General features: G+C 40.7%; 1 protein-coding gene across 1 annotated transcript in view; it reads right to left on the bottom strand.

Annotated features, from left to right (window-relative positions):
* cemip (cell migration inducing hyaluronidase 1) overlaps positions 1 to 18,552 on the bottom strand; it is a 154,610-nt gene that overhangs the window by 11,039 nt on the left and 125,019 nt on the right. The window contains exons 15-23 of the mRNA XM_070827803.1: positions 16,480 to 16,549; positions 15,870 to 15,998; positions 11,918 to 12,003; positions 9,646 to 9,777; positions 9,302 to 9,337; positions 6,471 to 6,626; positions 3,020 to 3,200; positions 1,829 to 2,044; positions 1,025 to 1,236 (exon numbers count right to left, since the gene is read on the bottom strand). Of these exons, the coding sequence (XP_070683904.1) occupies positions 1,025 to 1,236; positions 1,829 to 2,044; positions 3,020 to 3,200; positions 6,471 to 6,626; positions 9,302 to 9,337; positions 9,646 to 9,777; positions 11,918 to 12,003; positions 15,870 to 15,998; positions 16,480 to 16,549 (1,218 nt within the window). The remainder of the gene's footprint in view (positions 1 to 1,024; positions 1,237 to 1,828; positions 2,045 to 3,019; positions 3,201 to 6,470; positions 6,627 to 9,301; positions 9,338 to 9,645; positions 9,778 to 11,917; positions 12,004 to 15,869; positions 15,999 to 16,479; positions 16,550 to 18,552) is intronic.

Raw genomic sequence — 18,552 nt, 5'->3', positions numbered from 1 at the left:
GAAACAAGCGTATTTAAAGTCTAAATGCTTGTATGTGATTTCTACCATTGGCTGCCTTGTGCGGATGCTGTATTTCTTTTATTATAACATGAAAAATCAAACTAGGCTCCTTGTATAGGATAAAATGATGTCTGTCTCATTCCAGCTGTAAAACTACTGTGCAATCAACCTTCATGTCCGACCTTGACTGTGGAGATATTCTGTATTGTCATGCTGCCCCATCAGCTCCTCGGTGGCTAAACCCTGCGTATCCCAGTGTCTTACGCTTTATTACAAATGACAAACACCGCAGCAGTCATTGTTCATTGTACCAGAAGGTTGGACGGACTTCTTTACAGGCACGCAGAAACAGCCATCTCATGTTATTCATTCATAAAGCGCCACTGGTGACACTTCAAAAGCACCTCACATCTCTTGTGACATTTAAATCTAATAACTACAGCACACGATCCAGTAACAACTTAACCTTAGATACCCCCCACATACGCTCTAACGCAGGCCGGGCTGGTTTCAGGTGCTATGGACCTTCTAAATTAAATGAACTGCAACTCCCTCAAACTAGCAAACTAGTACCATACAAGTTTAAGTTTAAGTTTTATCATCTGATGTTTTATGACTCTTGTAGCTGTTTCATGCAACTGTTTCTTTAATTCTTGTCTATTGTGTTATTGTGGTGTCCTGTTTGGCAGATTGTGCTTTCGTGAATGTTGCTTATTCTCAAGTCTGCCTTGAAAAAGAAATCTTAATCCCAGTGAGACCGCCAAATCAGATAAAGACTAAATAAATCTATTCTCAAGTCATGATTATTATATGGGCTTTAATGTGCCTCTTCTATAATCTGCCCAGAGACTGTAAATGATAACGATCCATTTGGCTAAATCACACTGACGTTGAGTAATGTGTGCTGTCCGTGGTTACCACAGTGTGTGTGATTTTCACCTGGTTAAGACCGGCTGTAAACATGCTTTGTGTAAAGGTGGTGTTTGTCATGAGTGTGTGCTGTCACCCTCAGTTTCTCACTGACTTGTTGAAGTTGATGAGCCAGATGGTGACCTCAGCAGGCGCCGCCTGATCCCAGTGGATGGTGTAGCCTTTGGCCAGTGTGATCACTGGCTGGAACTGCTGGTAGTGTTTCCTCTTCCCCAGGGCCCCCTCTAGTGTCAGGGGCCGATCAGGGTACTCATCCTTCACTATGTGCATGTTCAGGTTGGCAGGGTTACGCGTCTGGACGTAGATCTGGAGAAAACACAGAATTAGAAGGCTGATAATAATAACCTTATAACCTTATCCAGTATCATTATTGTATATTTCTCGTAATTTCTGACATTGCTGAGACAATGCTATGACTCCATGACTTTTCTCTTCTTGTGCTCCTGATATGCTACCCTTTAGCATTTAAGATTATCCACTCATTGTCTCTTCGGGCTCCAGCAGCAGCTGTTCAGCACAGTTAAATACCAGTTGTATCTAAAGTGAGCGTAAGTAGTGTAAGACAGCGTACAAGTTGTGGGCAGAAACATTATAGAGTCATACTTGCAGTCCTTCCAGTCTTTGTGCTAAGCTAAACGAGACAAAAATGTGTTGTGTCAGTTTCTTGTTTAAGACTTCCAGCATTGCTAATTTTCCTCATAATTACCAACATCATTAATATGATTATACACTCTACAAAACATCCAGTTCAAAGCCAACAGAGGAGCTTTGATTGGGGTATGAAAATGCATGTAATCAACCAGCGCCAAACGTAACAAAGGGCCTTGAAACCTTTGTGTTTGTCGAGGCCGATTAGTGAGGATGAATGAGTGAGCCACTTTGATGCCCAGTGACCCACCTGTGCGTAGTGGCCGCTGCAGATCGCGGCCCTCCAGTCGGGCACGTCGATGCAGTCAGGGTGACGGAGCAGCCAGTTGTCCTCTTTCACCAGGTAGGCTCCCGGGTACTCGCTGACTGAGCCGTCGACATCGTGGAAGATAGTTGTCTTGTCCCCGTCCATCTGCATCTTATTGAACCATGGACCCGGCTCCCCGAAAAACACCCGAGATGTGATCTACAGCAGAGGGATAGAGTGATGGGCACACGTCTGAAGCTGCTCTTCGGGGTATTTTGTGCTCATACACTGTACATCACTCATGATCACTCAGTTTACAGTAAAATGCTCATTTATTTAAAACTTGTCATCCCCTTCTGGCAGTGAAAGTAATTCCGAAAAATGATTGCTGTCTTTTTCTGACTGTAATCTTTCCTCTGAGCAGGAGTTCCTTTTTTAACAGGAACATCAGAAACTTATCTTGGACACAGATTTTTCCACCATAGACCCTAGTCCTAGACCCAGACTCCTAGTTGCTGTAGCCTACTTGGTTGCTCCCTCCTTCAGCTCTGGCAAACAAAGCCTTGCCGGTTGATGCAGAATGCATCACCGGATTTAAAAACTGCATTTAAATACAGAGAGATTTACCTTCCGGCGATAGATTTATTCAGTATTGTTTGAACTCATTTGGCAAATGCTGTATCAGACATTCATTTATATGTAAAAGTCCACACTCCAGCTTATAATTCAAGTTATATTTTTTGTCAAAAATGTACAAAAGAAGAATTTGGTACCAATTCATTGAGCACTTTTGAAAGCACAATGAATTATTTTGCACAGCAAGGGGTATCTAAACTAATTACATTTCACTTCATTTCCACACAAGTGTGATTCATGTCAATTTTGTCCTGCAGAGCTTTTAAAAATGATTTGTCTTTTAAAAAAAAAAAGTTTTTAACTTTTCAAAGAAATGATGCATTTCTATGAACGAATGCATTAAACATGACACCTTAAGAGGAGCTGACCAAATAGTGGAATCTATTGCCTAATGGTGGCAGCTGTTAGCAGCTATCTGGATTTTAAAATTATAAATGTAAGGGAAACCCCTTTAAAGTTTGGATCAATATTTTGCTTTTCAACACACTGACAATGAATTCAGGGTAAATGCTAAAAGTTACAAGATGTTCTGGGTACGTCACACAGAGGCTGACTCACCGGCACGTGGTCAAAGGTGATGTCAGTGACGTTGTTGTTGGGGCAGCTCTGCCACGAGTTGTTGAGCCTGAAGCCAAAGGCACTGGTGTGCCGTCCGTCCAGTGCCGTGTACTTCCGGAATGTGCAGTTCTGCATGTTGATGGGCCCGTCATAGATCTGCATGCCGCGGATAGGAAAATCACTGCAGGGAAACACAGAACCACACACACACACACACAAACCATTAGCTTCAACTCTAGTAGCATGGGTTCCATGCCCATGCCCAAGTCCCATCCCACACTGGCTGATGTTAATCTGATTATCCATACCTGGGTGAGGTTAGTCTTTATCCAGGACTAAAGACTGTGGCTTATTCACTGACTTCAGTGACTGAAGGCAGAGATGAAAATAAACCACTAGGACTAGTCTTTAGTTACTTCACACACTGGTAACACTAGTTACAATAATACCAGTAGAGAATAGCTAGAAAAGAACCAAATCCGGCTCTTGTGCATATGAGTTAAGAATGAACTCATTGTATGACATAAACAGCAGAATTAGACAAAAACTGCAGAATTACTTAAGTGGCTGACTTTAAAATAGTTTTATTAGTCATTAAGAATTAAGAACATTAAGAAATTCTCTAGTAGCTATTCACACTGACAGGGAGGCACTAATTGGACCAGGGCGACTTATTTTAACCACATTATCAGTCTTTTTCTAACCTTAATAAAAGCTGCACTAATTAATATTTTTACCGGAAGAATAGTTCAGATGAATGTAATGTGAAGGGGGTCAGTTGTAGTGGTGAATGCACAGTATCAGTAACACCTCTGCAGTTCCCTACAGCTCCAACAAGATTTTAGCACAGTTTTGGCTTTACAGCGCACGACTTTCCTGTTTTGCTTCAGCCTCACTGCTCCTATAGTAATGTTTCCAGGAGCAGCAGGCAGCTGCTTTCAGGGAGGAAGCTTGGAAGCAGATGCCAAACAAACAGTTAGAGACAAGATGGTGAATCATCAAGGAGACCAAAACAGAACTAAAAGGACGATGGATGCTGTGTGTCTGCATGTAGAAATAAGCTACTGCATGCTGTCACATTAACTGCATTCACTTTACATTTGTTTATTACAAATGTTATGTGTGACCAGTTCAAAAATATCTGACTGGTCTCCAGCTAGTCACTAACTTGCGTTTACTGGGCTTATCAGAACCTTTTAACTGAAAACAGCTGCCTGCGGCTGTCAGAAACACAACCAATGATCGCACTAAGATTGAACCAAAATAATAAAGTTATGAGCCATAAAAACAGCAATAATAAGCATTAAGAGGCTAAAAAGCTTTGTGGAGTGGAAGGAAAGTACAGAGCTGGTGATAATCCTCTATGGGCTTGTCACTACTTGCTCCAATGGTAATATAAAATGATTGAATATACTGCAATCATACTTCAGGTAGCATGCCTGGATGTTCAAGTGAATTCCAATTGAAAAAGACCTTCTCCTATTGGTATATAGACGCAAACCATTCTGTCTGATCTCTTTAAGATCCAACGTAGGTCAGATAAGTGGTGGTACAGTGGAAAAAAGACTACCACAATTCACATGTTTTAGGAGTGGGGAAGAGAACCTTGCCTACAGCTGACCTCTTGCCATGGATGGTGATTAAATCTTTTTCTATCCACCGGCCTTATCAAATGTTCAGCACTGCACAGCATGAGAGCACTTGTGCAAAGGCGTGCCTCAGTTTTCATATAGCTGCATCAAATAATGCCAGGCTGAGGATGAAGAATCCAGACTGAAGTGCCATATGTGGACTTTTCTTTTTTCCCACGCAATAAAGGAATCTGATAATACTGTTGCTGAGACATTCCTTGTGTACTTTGCCAAGTGGGCCGGGGCACAGGACTGATTCCTGGCATACCAAGTCCGGCTCTCACACATACCAGCCTCCGTTAAACTGGTGCTCCACCCAAAATCTATTTCGGAGTATTAAACACTGGCTTGAAAAGTGGCTGTCAAATGTTCTCAGTTTGCTCCTTAATAAAGAACAGCAGCTGTGGTCAGTTTGAATACATGTCAGTTACAAAGACAGAAATGTCCACAGCTTAACAAACCACTCCTGCAGCACTTCACCACAACTTTAAAGCCTTCATGGGTTGCATGTATGACATTCAAAAGTTTCTAGTGGGTACGTTTTTTGGAGATTTTCAAAAGCATATTAATCACTACTGCATGTTAAAACTGACTGAAAAAATATGTAAACATTTAAATTTCATGCATTTTAGCAGCATTTCATGGATTATGCTGAAATGTATGACGAAGTATTAGAACCACTGCCAAAATCAGAGATGTCCAGAATTAAGTCATGATATTACGAAACAAATGTCGTAATAATACAAGCTGCTAGAGTCATATGTTCAGTTTATTGGCTGATAGGATTACATGTTGGATATTCTAATTTTCTTGACAGTTCACATGCTATTGTAGCATTTAGTTATTCTGACTAGCTAAAACATGATATTAGGGCTGCACCGTCACATCTCCTCTGCCTCCACCCCACTTAAAGCCACCTTTGTTCTGTTTGGGGCCGTCTCCCCCCTCCACGTTAACATTCGTGAGAACGACACAAAGCCGCACAAAGGTGAGATTTTTTTGCCTGACCAGAAGTGTTCTCAAGCAGTCGGTTTTGGTTTTCCAAGACGAGAAGCTTTGAGGATGACTGGATGATGATTTGATGTACATTTGGTGTACGTCTTCATGCTGTAAGCCCCATATCAGCACGGTGCAGAGCAATAACTTTACGCACAGGTAGAACCTGGCTGCCTTTCACATCATTTCCATAAAGCTTGAGCTATAATCACATTCTGATGCCTTAACTGAACTCTTGTCTCAGGAGAAAACCAAGCTTTTTCTCATAATATCTAAACTTTTTTCTTGAAATCTCTACATGAGTGCTAGTATCTTTGATATGAGTCTGGTTCTGATCATATTTGGGATGTGATGTTTACAGCATTTTTAGAACTATTACTAAACCCCTTGTGCACATTCTTCTGTCATTATCCCAGTTTCTGATAATGACTCCACATCCAGATAATCTGTCACTTAACTCTCACTTAGCTGACTGAGTTAACTAGACAGTTATTAGGTATTTACCACCTCATAAGAGGTCTCTCCCAGGTCTGTGAAACCAGGATGTGATGGATTACATGGACAAAAACATCACCAGGATTCTCCAAAAACCTCACCATGACTACAAATGCCTTTATATAAATATATATATATATATATATATAAATATATATATATGGCTGCTTGGACAACAAGTGAAAACATCTGACAAATTATCACTTTGTTTCTATGGCAACATTCTAATCATTTGGACATGTTTTTTACAGCTACGTGTTAATGAGAATTTAGTTTGTGGGCTGTAACACCAAAACTACGAGCTGACACAGGCTAGAGTTTTCACTTACATGCCACGTGGCAGGGTTCTGCCGGTGGCGTCAGAACCCCCTGGGCCCCAGATCCGGTTGTCCGGGAGGGGCATGCCGTGATTGTCGCTTTCACCCACAAACAGGGAGTTTTTCACCCGCTGATGAGAGCCGTCATCATCTGGAAAAGTCCCTCCACTGCACACACAGACGGGGAGAGTTAGAGTGCAGAAGTGCCAGCAGTAGTGTAGTCATAATAGCAGCATCACTGATATAAAAGCCCACAGCGAGAATTTCCTCATTAGGATCAAGACATTATTGAGGCGATTAAATCTTTGAATCCAAGCAAACACCAATCCACTTAATATACGAAACTAAGTTGAGTTATTAATACAAATATAATTTCTGTCAAATGTCATCTGTAACATTCAATGATGTGAATAATTGCAAACAAAATTAAAAACACTTTTCACAGCAAGCAGCTTCAGATGGAGAGGTGACTCACATAATGGGCCTGAAAGGTCACTATAGCTGTTACTGTGCTGTCAGACTTTATGGGGACCAAACATTGAAATAAATACAAGCACACAAAAGGAAGAAGTGGGAACAGCCAGTGGGCATGCACCACATGGCTAGTTTGCAACAAATGAATAACTGTTCAATCCGTTTGTTTATTTTCTGACAGCATTTAAAAGGAATCACTAAATCACACAATCATACATAAAAACTGTTGCTCTTAGTCTCCTAAGAGTGGGTGGGAGGTTATTTTATGATCAATTTAATGATCTAAGAGTCATTTATTAAGCTTTAGAAGCTTTGTTAGATCACTGTAAGACCATTTTATGAATTCATAGAAGCTCAGAACACTCACCATGTGCCCTGATGTGTATGTATGAAGTGTCAAACTAATGTAATTCATGAAGAATAATTAAGATGTTGCAGTTCACTGATTATTCAACAGACTAAAGTGGTCAGGTCATGGTGTCTGTGTATAAACTAATGCTGCAACACAAGTCCAGAACCTCCAGACCTGGGCTCTGTTTGTCAGTAGGCAGGTGTGGTATCTGTCACGGATAAAAAGTTACTGACGGTGCAGTAGATTGTAAGGAGGAAGTTATTACTGCTCCACAATATGATGTACATTTGTATTAAAAGTAGACAGATAAAACTCTTTTGTGATAATCAAAAGTGCAAGTAGACTATAAATGATAAATTACACACTGCCGAGTGTTCCAGCGTCATATTCTGAATTCTTTCCTCAGCAGTTAGTGATAAAGTTGCTGAACTGGAAAATCAGAAACCTGAAAGCTGAAAGCATTTTGAATAATGAACGTACAGAATTATTCTGCAGCCTTTCTCTGCACCACCAGCTTTTAATGTACATTTCTACTCTCCAGTTTAGATAAAATTAGTCACATATTGGGGTGTTTTAGCTTCAGTTTGACCCCCTGCATGCATCTGTCCTTATTCAACAATATATTAAATGAATACGGTTTTAATCCCCTAAAGGTTTGGCTGGAGCCAACAAGTCAAGTGCAAACTCCAGTGTCCCTGCATGCTGAAGGGACAGGTGCATTGTCTGTTATTCACAGACTTTTTGTACTTAGAACTATAAAGCATCTCCTGCTGCTTTTCATATCATGCTCAGCGATACAGAATTAAAGCCAGAACCTTGAAAACTCCTCACTCATTTTCATATCAACCTCATTTAAATGGAAGTAACGGCTGAACCCAACAAAGTCTGACCTTCTCAGTCTTTCTCCAGCAAAAAAAAAAAAAAAAGAAAAGCCTGTATGCCAACTGCGGTTCTGAAGGAGCTTTGTCACGTCTGACAAAATAAATCTGATTATGCCATCAGGGTGTTCAGTTAGGAAAACTTCTCAAGGTTGTGTAGGATGTGAAAGGGGAATGTAGGATCTAATCTATTTGGGGCTTGATGCACACTGGAAACTCAGCATATCTGCTGCATTATGATTCTTTATTAAATCTCCAGAATCTGAGAGATGCTGTTCCATTAAGACTACATCTCCATTAAGCTTCCAGGTGGTTTATAGAGACCTATTTAGAGACCACAGTAAAAGAAGTGAACAGCATGAAAATAGTCAAATCTCTTCCTCTTTTCAGTTGGAAAACAACAGAACTGCATCACAGGCAAACATCTGGTGAGGAGCTAGACCGACAGCTGGCTGACCAAATCGTTATTTCATGGCTGTGACTCCTCTGACTAAATCAACATAAATCTGGTCAATGACAACAGCTTCGGCTACACTGGCATTTAAAATGAAGGAGAAAGTAAGGGGGGACTTCAGGTTGTCTTCTAAACTTTACTGCCCCACAGCACCCGATCCTCAATGGGCTGCCTTATGTCATCATTTTTATTAAAAGCTCTCTTGTCCGCGCTGAAACACAAATCCAGCCTTTTAAGATTTATACTCTCTGGAGAGTGTTTTAGAAAAGCTCTATTTTGGGGGAGGAAACTGTGTTTTAGCCCGAATGGAAGGCGGTAGGAGAAAGACTAATAGGTTTACAACTCATGGCAGGTTTGTGTGGACATACACTATGCACCCCTGGGACACCAGCTTTGTAAAGTTGGGTGAAAATATCTCACCGATTTCCACCTCTGTGACCATCACACCCCTAAATTACTTTTCACAGTGCATCAAAACACTCCGTTTCCAACTGCATCCCAAGCAGACTCCTTATAAGGTGTTTTCCAATTCTAACTGCCCTCATAGAGCGAGAGACAGAGACAGAGAGAGAGAGAGAGAGAGAGAGTGGAGGGGGGGGGGGGGTCCTACACCAGTAAATGCAAACAGCAGTCCTTTATTTCTACCACAGAAATATGAACAGTGATTTAATAGTGGGGGTCTTACCTCGCCAGAGTGAGGCCAATGCCATTATCAGCAAATCTAAACAAGAAAGAGAGAATATTATTGCTGTGAGCACAGCAACAGTCAGAGGTCTCCAGGGAATGAACACACACACAAACACACACACACACACACACACACAGTCTGAAGGAGATAAAAAGTTATTATTAGATAGGGATGAATTTCTTACTTTCATCTCTGTCATCAATGTGCAGAAAAACAACCTGTGCTCCCCGAAACTCATAATGAGGATTTTCGACTATAAACGTGACAGACTTCACTCAGACAAACATATATTCTCTTGGTCAAAATAGGTTTTTGGATTCGTGCGTGTGTGCGGTACTCACTGGCAGTCATCCAGCCAGACATCCCCTCCTCTCAGCCAGGCTCCGTGGTCCTGGTTCTTATAGGCCACAAAGTGATGGATTAGAGCGGGGACTCTGGGTTTGAAGGGGTCAGCATCCTGATGGGGACCATACCTGAACAACACAACAGCAACCCCCAGCATCACAGACACACACACACACAGAGGAGAAAAAAAAGCATTTGATATTTACATGCAGGGCTGCAAAGTAACAGGTAACAAACCCTCTTGTTACTGTTTTCTATGTTATTTGTATGTCTAGAGAGAGAAGTCTACTCCCACTTAAAGATAGAATCCCTCAGATGTCAGCCATGGCTCATCTGGTCACACTCTAATAACAGAGTTTCATTTGAAATGACACATGTATTGAGCACAAACACTTGATCTGCAGCTACTTAGAAACACAGAAGAAGAGTAACTGGTGTATCTGTTTAGCAGCAGCCAAACAAACTCAACTGAGAGCATTAATCACATAGTTTTAACAGTGAAGACTGGTAGACAGTCCACAGTGTCGTCCAACGCAGTAATATTGAACATATGATTGGAAGTCTTTTGTCTTATATGAAATGCAGGCGTGCATCGGCTTTATCTTCTCCACGTCACATGTAGTACCTGCATGGATTGTTCCCTGTGAATGCCCTCTGTATGATTCTGGCCTGTGGTGCTCTAGTCTGGTCCAGGCTTACGGTCTGGCCTCAGTATGTTTTTTTTGTATCCTTCTCCTTGGCTCAGTCACTGATCCCAACCATTAAAGCGACTCAAAAAAGCCAACACACTCCGTTCAATAGCTCAGCGTGGCTCCTTCCTTTTAACTCTCTTTTCTCACTAATCGCATGGGTCCTCTAGAGAACAAAACAAACCTTGGGCTTGGAAAAAAAAAAAAAGGCTACACAAATTCAAAAATTTAAATCCAGCATAAATGCTGAATGTACATTAGTTTCCATTTTGACAAACATAATCAAATTGTCTTGCTGCTGTCTTCTGCAATGCCACCATGACATAATATTGTGATTGTGGCTACATGTACAGTGTCCATACTGTGAACAGGCAGAAGTACTGCAGAGTACTGCAATGTCCACCCATCATATTGATAACACAGATATCAGACCATGGCTACTCAGCCAATCGCTCATGAATCCCGGTGTTTTATTGGCTCTGCTGTTGAAGTGGTGTGGGCTGCTTGGCTGGAGAGAGGATACTACATAGATGGAAATAATTGACGTCACACGCGCTGTTCTGCTCTGTCATTTAAAAGTACTGATAATAATTATATATATTCCATAGTGTGCCCAAACATTTTCATTTTAGACATGTAGAGGGACATCATATTTCCATAGTAACTTGTAGCATTGCACTTTGAGCAAGAGTATCTAATTTCTTTTATGATTATATGTAATTATATAACTATAAATCCAACATTTAGGCAAATTTACACATAAAACACCTCAATTTGTACTTCCAAATGGATATAAATTAACGTTAAAGAGTCACATTATAATATCTGTTATTATACCCAGTATTTTATTAGATCAAACCAGCCTGATTTGCCCCCATTTGGACTCAGTCTTAACTTGATCTTAAAACATCCCAGACTTAGACTTAACTTGGACTCCACTAAATTGGACTTCACTACGACCCTGGCATGAGCATGCAATTTGAATCCAGCAGGAAAGATGGACTCATTGTTGGCAACAAACAAAACTGTGCAGAGAGGCAAATGAACTGAATGGCTTCTGAAGAATTCTGACCATGAAGCATCATAAACTGGGTTTGACATGATTAAAATAATAATAATTCTAATAATTGTCCGGGAGGGGCATGCTGGACGATAATTTTTCAGTTCAGGCAGTCTGTGAGAAAGTTTTCTGAGAAAGACAAGATGTCCACAGTTTGAAGAGCATCACTGAACTGAAGAGGGAGAGGTTTCTAGGGTGTATTCATATTTCAATGGTGAGGTCAGCATGACACATTGATCCTTCCACTCTGACAACATGAGACAAACTGCGTGTCTACTTGAGTTAACTTAAGTGCAAATAATCTCACTTCTACTTGAGTAATATTTAAAGCGCCACTCCTATGGTCCTATATTATACCCAATACCAATTTGTCACTTACAAATCAACAACAGGAAACATGACCATGACACACTGCAAATCCATCATGCTGGATTGCACTGGGTGTGATGTGACTTCAGCTTGTCACACGTTGGTGTTTGTTACAGGGTGAGGAAAATGTACAAGGGTGAGTAATCTGACCTGGCTCCAACTAAAGAGAGGAAGGGTCTCTTGTCCTTGTCGTTTGCCTGGGTGGTCTTTACTCCATTGTCCAGGATCATCCCGGCCTAAAATGGAGAGAAGATAAACGGCATGTCAAGCAGGATAACACTCCACACAAATAATAATAATAATAATAATAATAATAATAATAATAAATGATAGAGAATAAATCAATGTTGTCCTTAAGAAGTCAGACTGTGTTTGCTCACATTTTCTATTCCGCTAAAACAAATGATTGTCTCTATTTATAATCAATCTGAATAAGAATACATCTACAGGCCTCCAACTTTCTCTCTGGCTATTAGAATTTTTATTCAATAACTGACCTTTCAGTTGCGCCGAAACCAATATTTTAGTGTCATTTCCTCCCTTCGTGCAAAAAGAGTGTGTGAGTGTAGCTGTGGAGCATGTTTGTGGCTTCTACAGCCAATAAATCAGGTGCAGTAGCAGATGATGTAGACTTTTTCTTCTGCAGTCCTGTTCGGACACATTGTGAACAGCCCAACATCAGGTCTTAATTAGCAGCACTGCATTCAGATTAAATCAGCAACAGCTGCGCTCATTTTATATCATCAGTCTTGGTGAATACTCTGCTACATTTTGTGGCCCTGATAGTGTTTGTGGTAGGTTTTGATAAAGCTGTCTATTGACCTTGACCTGCTCACTTCTCATTTTGGTGCTTAAATGTAAGTGTGTAGCTGCTGTCGTCGTAAAAAAATGAGAATTTTCTCATGGAGGGAGCTGTAACTTTAACCCTTTGAGGGTCTTCAGCACTTTCTAGTGTGTTATGATTTTTATTTTTAGCATATTTTATCAGTTTTTCATGCATATTGCTTATAATTTTGCAAGATGGTGAATTTTTCAGAGTTCTCAATTTTTTTCATGTATTTTTTGTGTATTTTAGACCATAAAATGATGCGCATCATGACAAAAACATGGCAATTTAAGGGTTAATTTTTTAAAAAACTAATTAAAATTTGATATGTATGATTAGGGCTGATGCTGGTCTAAAAAACTATTTAAAAAAAATTTAAAAAAAAGAAAGATGTTTAACATTTTTATGGCTTGTTTTTATGCATACACATTTATGTGTGTAAGGATCTTTAACGTGATTATTTCTGAGGACCTTCAAGGGGTTAAATAACCAGACTTATGTGTGTGAAGCAGTATTAAGCGTTGCATCAAGTGCTCCAACAAATTGAATGACATGCTACATCATAGATATTTCCGATGCCAAGAGTTAGCATATGATTAAGTTGTTATTAAGTTATAAGCTACATTAAAATTATAGCCCTGTTCATGGCTGATACTTGGTGTGGGAAGTGATGTTACACCAGTACCAGGATGCAACTAACCCCCATATCAGATTTGTGGGCTCTCTTATCAACTCTGTCCTCCTCTTTTATGGAATTAAGGAGGTTCACCTCGAAATGAATTGTTTTGGCCTCACCCTCCATTTCTTGTGTATTAAATGTGTATTCTGAATTAGCAAGATATGCATACTTAAGACCCTTTTACTGGTTTCTGGTTGCCAAAAGAGCCAGCTGGAAACAATAAAAAGTCAGCAGGAGACGGAGATTATAACCAACCTATTGAGAATTGGATAAAAATAAGAACCTGCTTTTGTCTGTTCCTGTCTGAAATGGAATATTAAGGATTAGACTTAATCTTAATATTATCTCTAATATTTGAACATTAGAAATATTGCTTATCAGAGCTTTAAGGCAGGGTCAAAAACCCCATTTAAAGGTAAGCAGGGATACATGACTGACTTTAAATCAAGGATAAATGTACCAAATGTACCAGGCTGGAAACATTCAATGCAGCTTGATAAAAGCACTAAAGCTAACAAACAAGCTACTCCCAGTTGAACTTAAAGCACAATGCTTTCCCTTCCGTAAATAGAAATAGTCATGATGATAAAAGGCATCCTCAGCAGGTTTTCTGCTTCACAACAAAGACACCACCCCTGTGTTGCAACCTGCAGCCCTGACATAACCTCTTCTCTCACAAACATCCCGCGGTGGCAGCCTGACATGAGTTATGCTCCCATTAGGATGATCCAAATTAAAAGTGAAGAAGGGATGGGTAGAAGGAGATAGGAGAGAAAAGAGAACACTGTTGGGGGCAGAGAAAGGAGGGAGATAACAATAGCACTTCCTCTCCACCAGCGCCTCATAAATCTCTCTCTGCTCGAGCTGCGCAGCGCTTGATGCTGCAGGCGCCTCCAAACGCTCTCCTGTCCTCCCCATCTCATCCGTCTCCTTTGCCTCACTTTCCTCTCTCTCTCTGTTGTCTGGCCTTGATTTTGTTATTCTCGCTATTGACTCATTGCTCTTTCTCTCTTTGTCGCTTAACAGGTCACATTTAACACATCTAATGTAATCTTGTTTGTCATTCCCCTTAGCTCTAAGTGATGTTGGACTTTTGATAAAAATAAATGCTGACAGATTACTGGAAGTAATGAATTCCAGTAATATGACCACATTTTTAGGTCACTGATATAACCCTGGGACAATTATTATTATAATTACCGTGAAAGAGGTTTTTCAAGGAGTTTTTTAAAAATAATTTTATCATGAAAGTTCCTAAATTTAAAGGGGCCCTTCCAGCGTTTTAGTACTGCAATTCTATGAAGTTTAGAGTCTCTTAAGATTAAAGGACAGTCAAAGGAAGAGATGACCTGACTGTTTGTCCCCAGTATGAGTCAAGCTCCAAAAACCCTACCTGCCTACCTCTCCCATAATGCAACTTGGTGGTCTTCCAAGAGAAACTACTTGCCTGGTTAATTGCACACCTCCTAGCCCAAGTCATTATCATTTCTTGTACAGATGTCAGGTAAACTGGTTTCACTACATATCCTGGTAAAACATACTGATGGTACACTGCCCATCAGCCGACCAGTGGAGGAGAACGAGACCAGCATCTCATTTGTTTTAGTTTAGTTTGTCTAGTGCAGGGACAGTGTGCAGTGAGGGGTGGGTGGGGCAAGATCCATCATTGTTAGGCTCTGTATGCATTTACAAATGTTCTGCCCTTTAAACTGATTTTGCAGCAGACTCCTCTGTCGCTGGTAAGTAAAAGAGAGAGTAGCCAGGTAGTATGGGAAGGCTGGTCTGGTGGGTGCACACACATGACGTGTCTAATCTTAAACACCAAGCAATTTCCTCACCTAATTCCGTGACACCCCTGTAGCACTTCCTGGTCTGTCACAAAGGCTGTAAGTTCCTGAATGGGGCACCCAGTTGTGAGCAATTTGACCCTTTTACCAGAGTTGTGTCAAAGACTTGAAGTGCTTTTCTAATATATAATGACTAGGATGAATGAGTTGAATGGGTTTATGTATTTCATTATGTGTTCTGGACAGCAGTATTCATATTACAGTTGTTTTGATACTAACTGGTTTAGTTTAAAGTTAAAAGTTAAAAGTTTGTTGGTATGATCCAATAGGACGAGCCCTGCAAAGCCACTCTGGACGGCACAGGGGTGTTATTCTGTAACAATGTGTGGTGCTGAGCAGGTAAATACACCATTCCAGTAACAGACATGGTCTCAGCCTGCCATGCTTTAAGAAGCTGGTTTTGAGCTTAAGAAGCCATTTTTCCAGTCAGTTCTCGGCCAAACTTCCTTCACTCAGGAGGAGACTGTGACACCATTAACACCCAAAAGAAATCAGAGCATTATGAATGGATGAGTAAAATCTAAAAGACACTGACAATGTGGTGCATTCAAAGAGTGTCCTTCATTTTTAACTATCCTCAAGTGTATTATTGTACATTAATGCTCATTCTTTTCTAAGTTCAACAATGTAGCAGTACGTGGTTTAGTGTTTGTAATAACTAATTATGGTGATCACACTAGCGCATCTGGCTGCTACTGAAGGCTCCCCTCCCCTTCCTCCCCCCCATCACCCGTCTGTCCTCAGACTCACCCTATAGTTGGAATGAGCTCTGTTGTTGGTGAATTGGCCCATAGGTGTGTGTTCAGTGTGTCCGGGGGAGTACAGCCCCTCTGAGGGGCCGGTGGGCACGTGGTGGAAGATGAACCAGAAGCCTGTTTCCTGGGGGGGATCACACACACAAGAACACGAGCATTCAAAAAGAGGCGATTTAGATTTTCAATTACTATGAATCTAGAGCAACAAAGAACCAGAGCACATATGCAGAGATCTTTTTGTTCATACAGAAGCACGTGCACATTCCATCACACACTCCTCTTTACCACTCTGTGTGTCAAATTACTGTTTTTGCGTTGTTCTTCGCAGGTATGCAAATGAGAATAGTTATTACACTGGCGAGGATAAATGAGGCTCCATTTCGCCTGACGTATCCTTGTGAAATCCCAGAAGTATGATCATAATTGGCACTCTATCATAGTGAAAGTACGGCAGTGCCTCTGTGTGTTGTCTGCTTGATTCTGAAGTTAATAGGAGTACACAGCCATTAATCTGACCTGGCAACGTGGTAATGAGACAGACCTCCACCTGGAGAGAGATTGGGGTGTGGGGTGGGGGGGGGTTAGAGCCCGAGTGAGAAACTCACCTCTGAGCCTGCAGCAGCACAGTTGATGAGGTTGTTATTGGGGTTGGCGATCCAGAAAGTTGAAGTTGCGCTATAAAGACAGAGAGAGTTGGAAAGGAAAGAGAGAGTTTGCTCATTGGATTTCACACAAATAGTTTGTCCCAGTGATGTAGTGGTGAATGAAAAGTGCACACTATGAAGACAGCAACAGTAACTGAGGTAGAGAAAATGACTTCAAAGTTTTTGTTCTGCAAACAGTGTTTTTTTTTGGCACACAAAAGGACTCTATATCTCTTAAGAGCACTTTGGGGGATATTATCCTTGATATTAAATCTTAACAGCTTTCAAGACAATTGATATTAATGGAGTCCTCTGGTTATTATTATATCCGGTACCTTGGAGCTCTTATATAAATAATATGTGTAGAAAGTCAAGGGACAAGCAAGTAAATTGATGTTGTTGCAAAGCAAGTTTTTTTCTTCCATGTTTGTTTCTGTGGGAAAAGTGTTACAGATGAAACCATTAAATTCATCAGTGAATCTGAAGATATGCAATATTTTTTGGAGTGGACGTGTTGGGATGATGGTGGTGCTGCAAGGAAGGTCCAGAGAGAGCAAATATTGGGATTACTTGAATATTTACCGAACCTGTCATGATTTGATTAGTCAAGTAATAGTTCATTTGATTTGCATCAAGTGCCTCAGTGCATAATGGCAGGTTGTTAGGACACATCTAGAAAGTAAATGGAGTGCTAAAGAAAGTGTATTCTGCTTTTGAACTTGGTATATCAGTTGAAGGGAAGTGTGGATTTATCCCAAGGCTATATGTGAGGAAATAATAAATAGTCTGATAGTCTGCTCCAAACTAACTCCTTTGATAAATCAATAGATGATAATAATAATAATAATATAAAGACCTATTTAATAAATAGCCTACAACTGGCTGCTTCACTTATATCACACTGGACTGGACCTGCTGTAAAACAAAACAGAAAAATAAGCAGGTGTCAACTGCGGGAAACAGAAATTTATTCATCAGGAAAACAGACCGGCATCATTTCAGCCTAGAAAGGCGACAAACTCATTTGCAAACAAATTGTGGCAAAGTGGGTTTTCTCTCTGCTACGTCCCTCATCTTGACCTATCTGTTAACCTCTCCTCCCAATTATGCAGCCTTAACAAGGATGTATACGCTCCCCTACTCGGCACCCCCTGCAGCAGCTCAGTTTGGATTAGAAAGGAATTAGCTCTGGTGTAATCAAGGTCTCAGCCAGCCCCAATCAAGGTTCAGTCCCCCCAGGCTCACTGATGTGTTTTCTGTCAGCGTGGATGAGAGGGATGGGAAGTCCAACACAACAAAGAGGAGAGAGCAGACAGAATCTCTTTCAGAGGAGCCATGATTTGATGAGTTGACAGTGATGATGTATGGATGATACCAATTGGACTGCTGCATGAGTCCGACTGAAAGTGACGAATGTAACAATCTGATGTAAGAGAGACAGAAAGTTTGGCAGTCTGACACAGACTAAGGGTCGCACAAGCTGGAAATATTCAAACATGCCAACACGCCTCCAGTAACCACTGAATCATTTAAATGGAAGTGTGTAAAGTAACTGATGTTACTGCACACACTGTAACATGGATTTGGCTTCAGGGAGGGGAAAGAATTCTCCAACTGGTGCAATTTCCATAGAGGGAAAGTATTTCAGGTTATGATGATAATGTTGCAGAGGAACAATGCTGACAAAATATATTTGTAGAGCAGACTTTACTGTTAATTCAATTCTACTGTTAATCCAGATTAATGTATGTTACCAACAAATTGACAGCCATAACAAAACAGCTATGTTGTACCCAAATAAGACATATTTTCTCATTTCTCTCTAATAGCACTTCTCTATGCAGGTGGTTTTGGTTGCATATGCCCAGGAATCACATTTCTGCTTCCACCCAATACAATGGAAGCAGATGGAATTTCATTTGTGGCACTAACAGCTTCAAAAAAATTCTATTTCTCTCAATGCTGCATTACAGCATTGGTATGCTGTCTGACCATGTTGGTTATAGTTGGTCCGAACTGCCACACTGGAGGGCA

The sequence above is a fragment of the Pempheris klunzingeri genome, chromosome 1 (assembly GCF_042242105.1).
Source record: "Pempheris klunzingeri isolate RE-2024b chromosome 1, fPemKlu1.hap1, whole genome shotgun sequence".
Taxonomy (NCBI): domain Eukaryota; kingdom Metazoa; phylum Chordata; class Actinopteri; order Acropomatiformes; family Pempheridae; genus Pempheris; species Pempheris klunzingeri.
The sequence above is the reverse complement of the archived record's forward strand: the minus strand, read 5'-3'. Positions and strand labels throughout refer to the sequence as shown.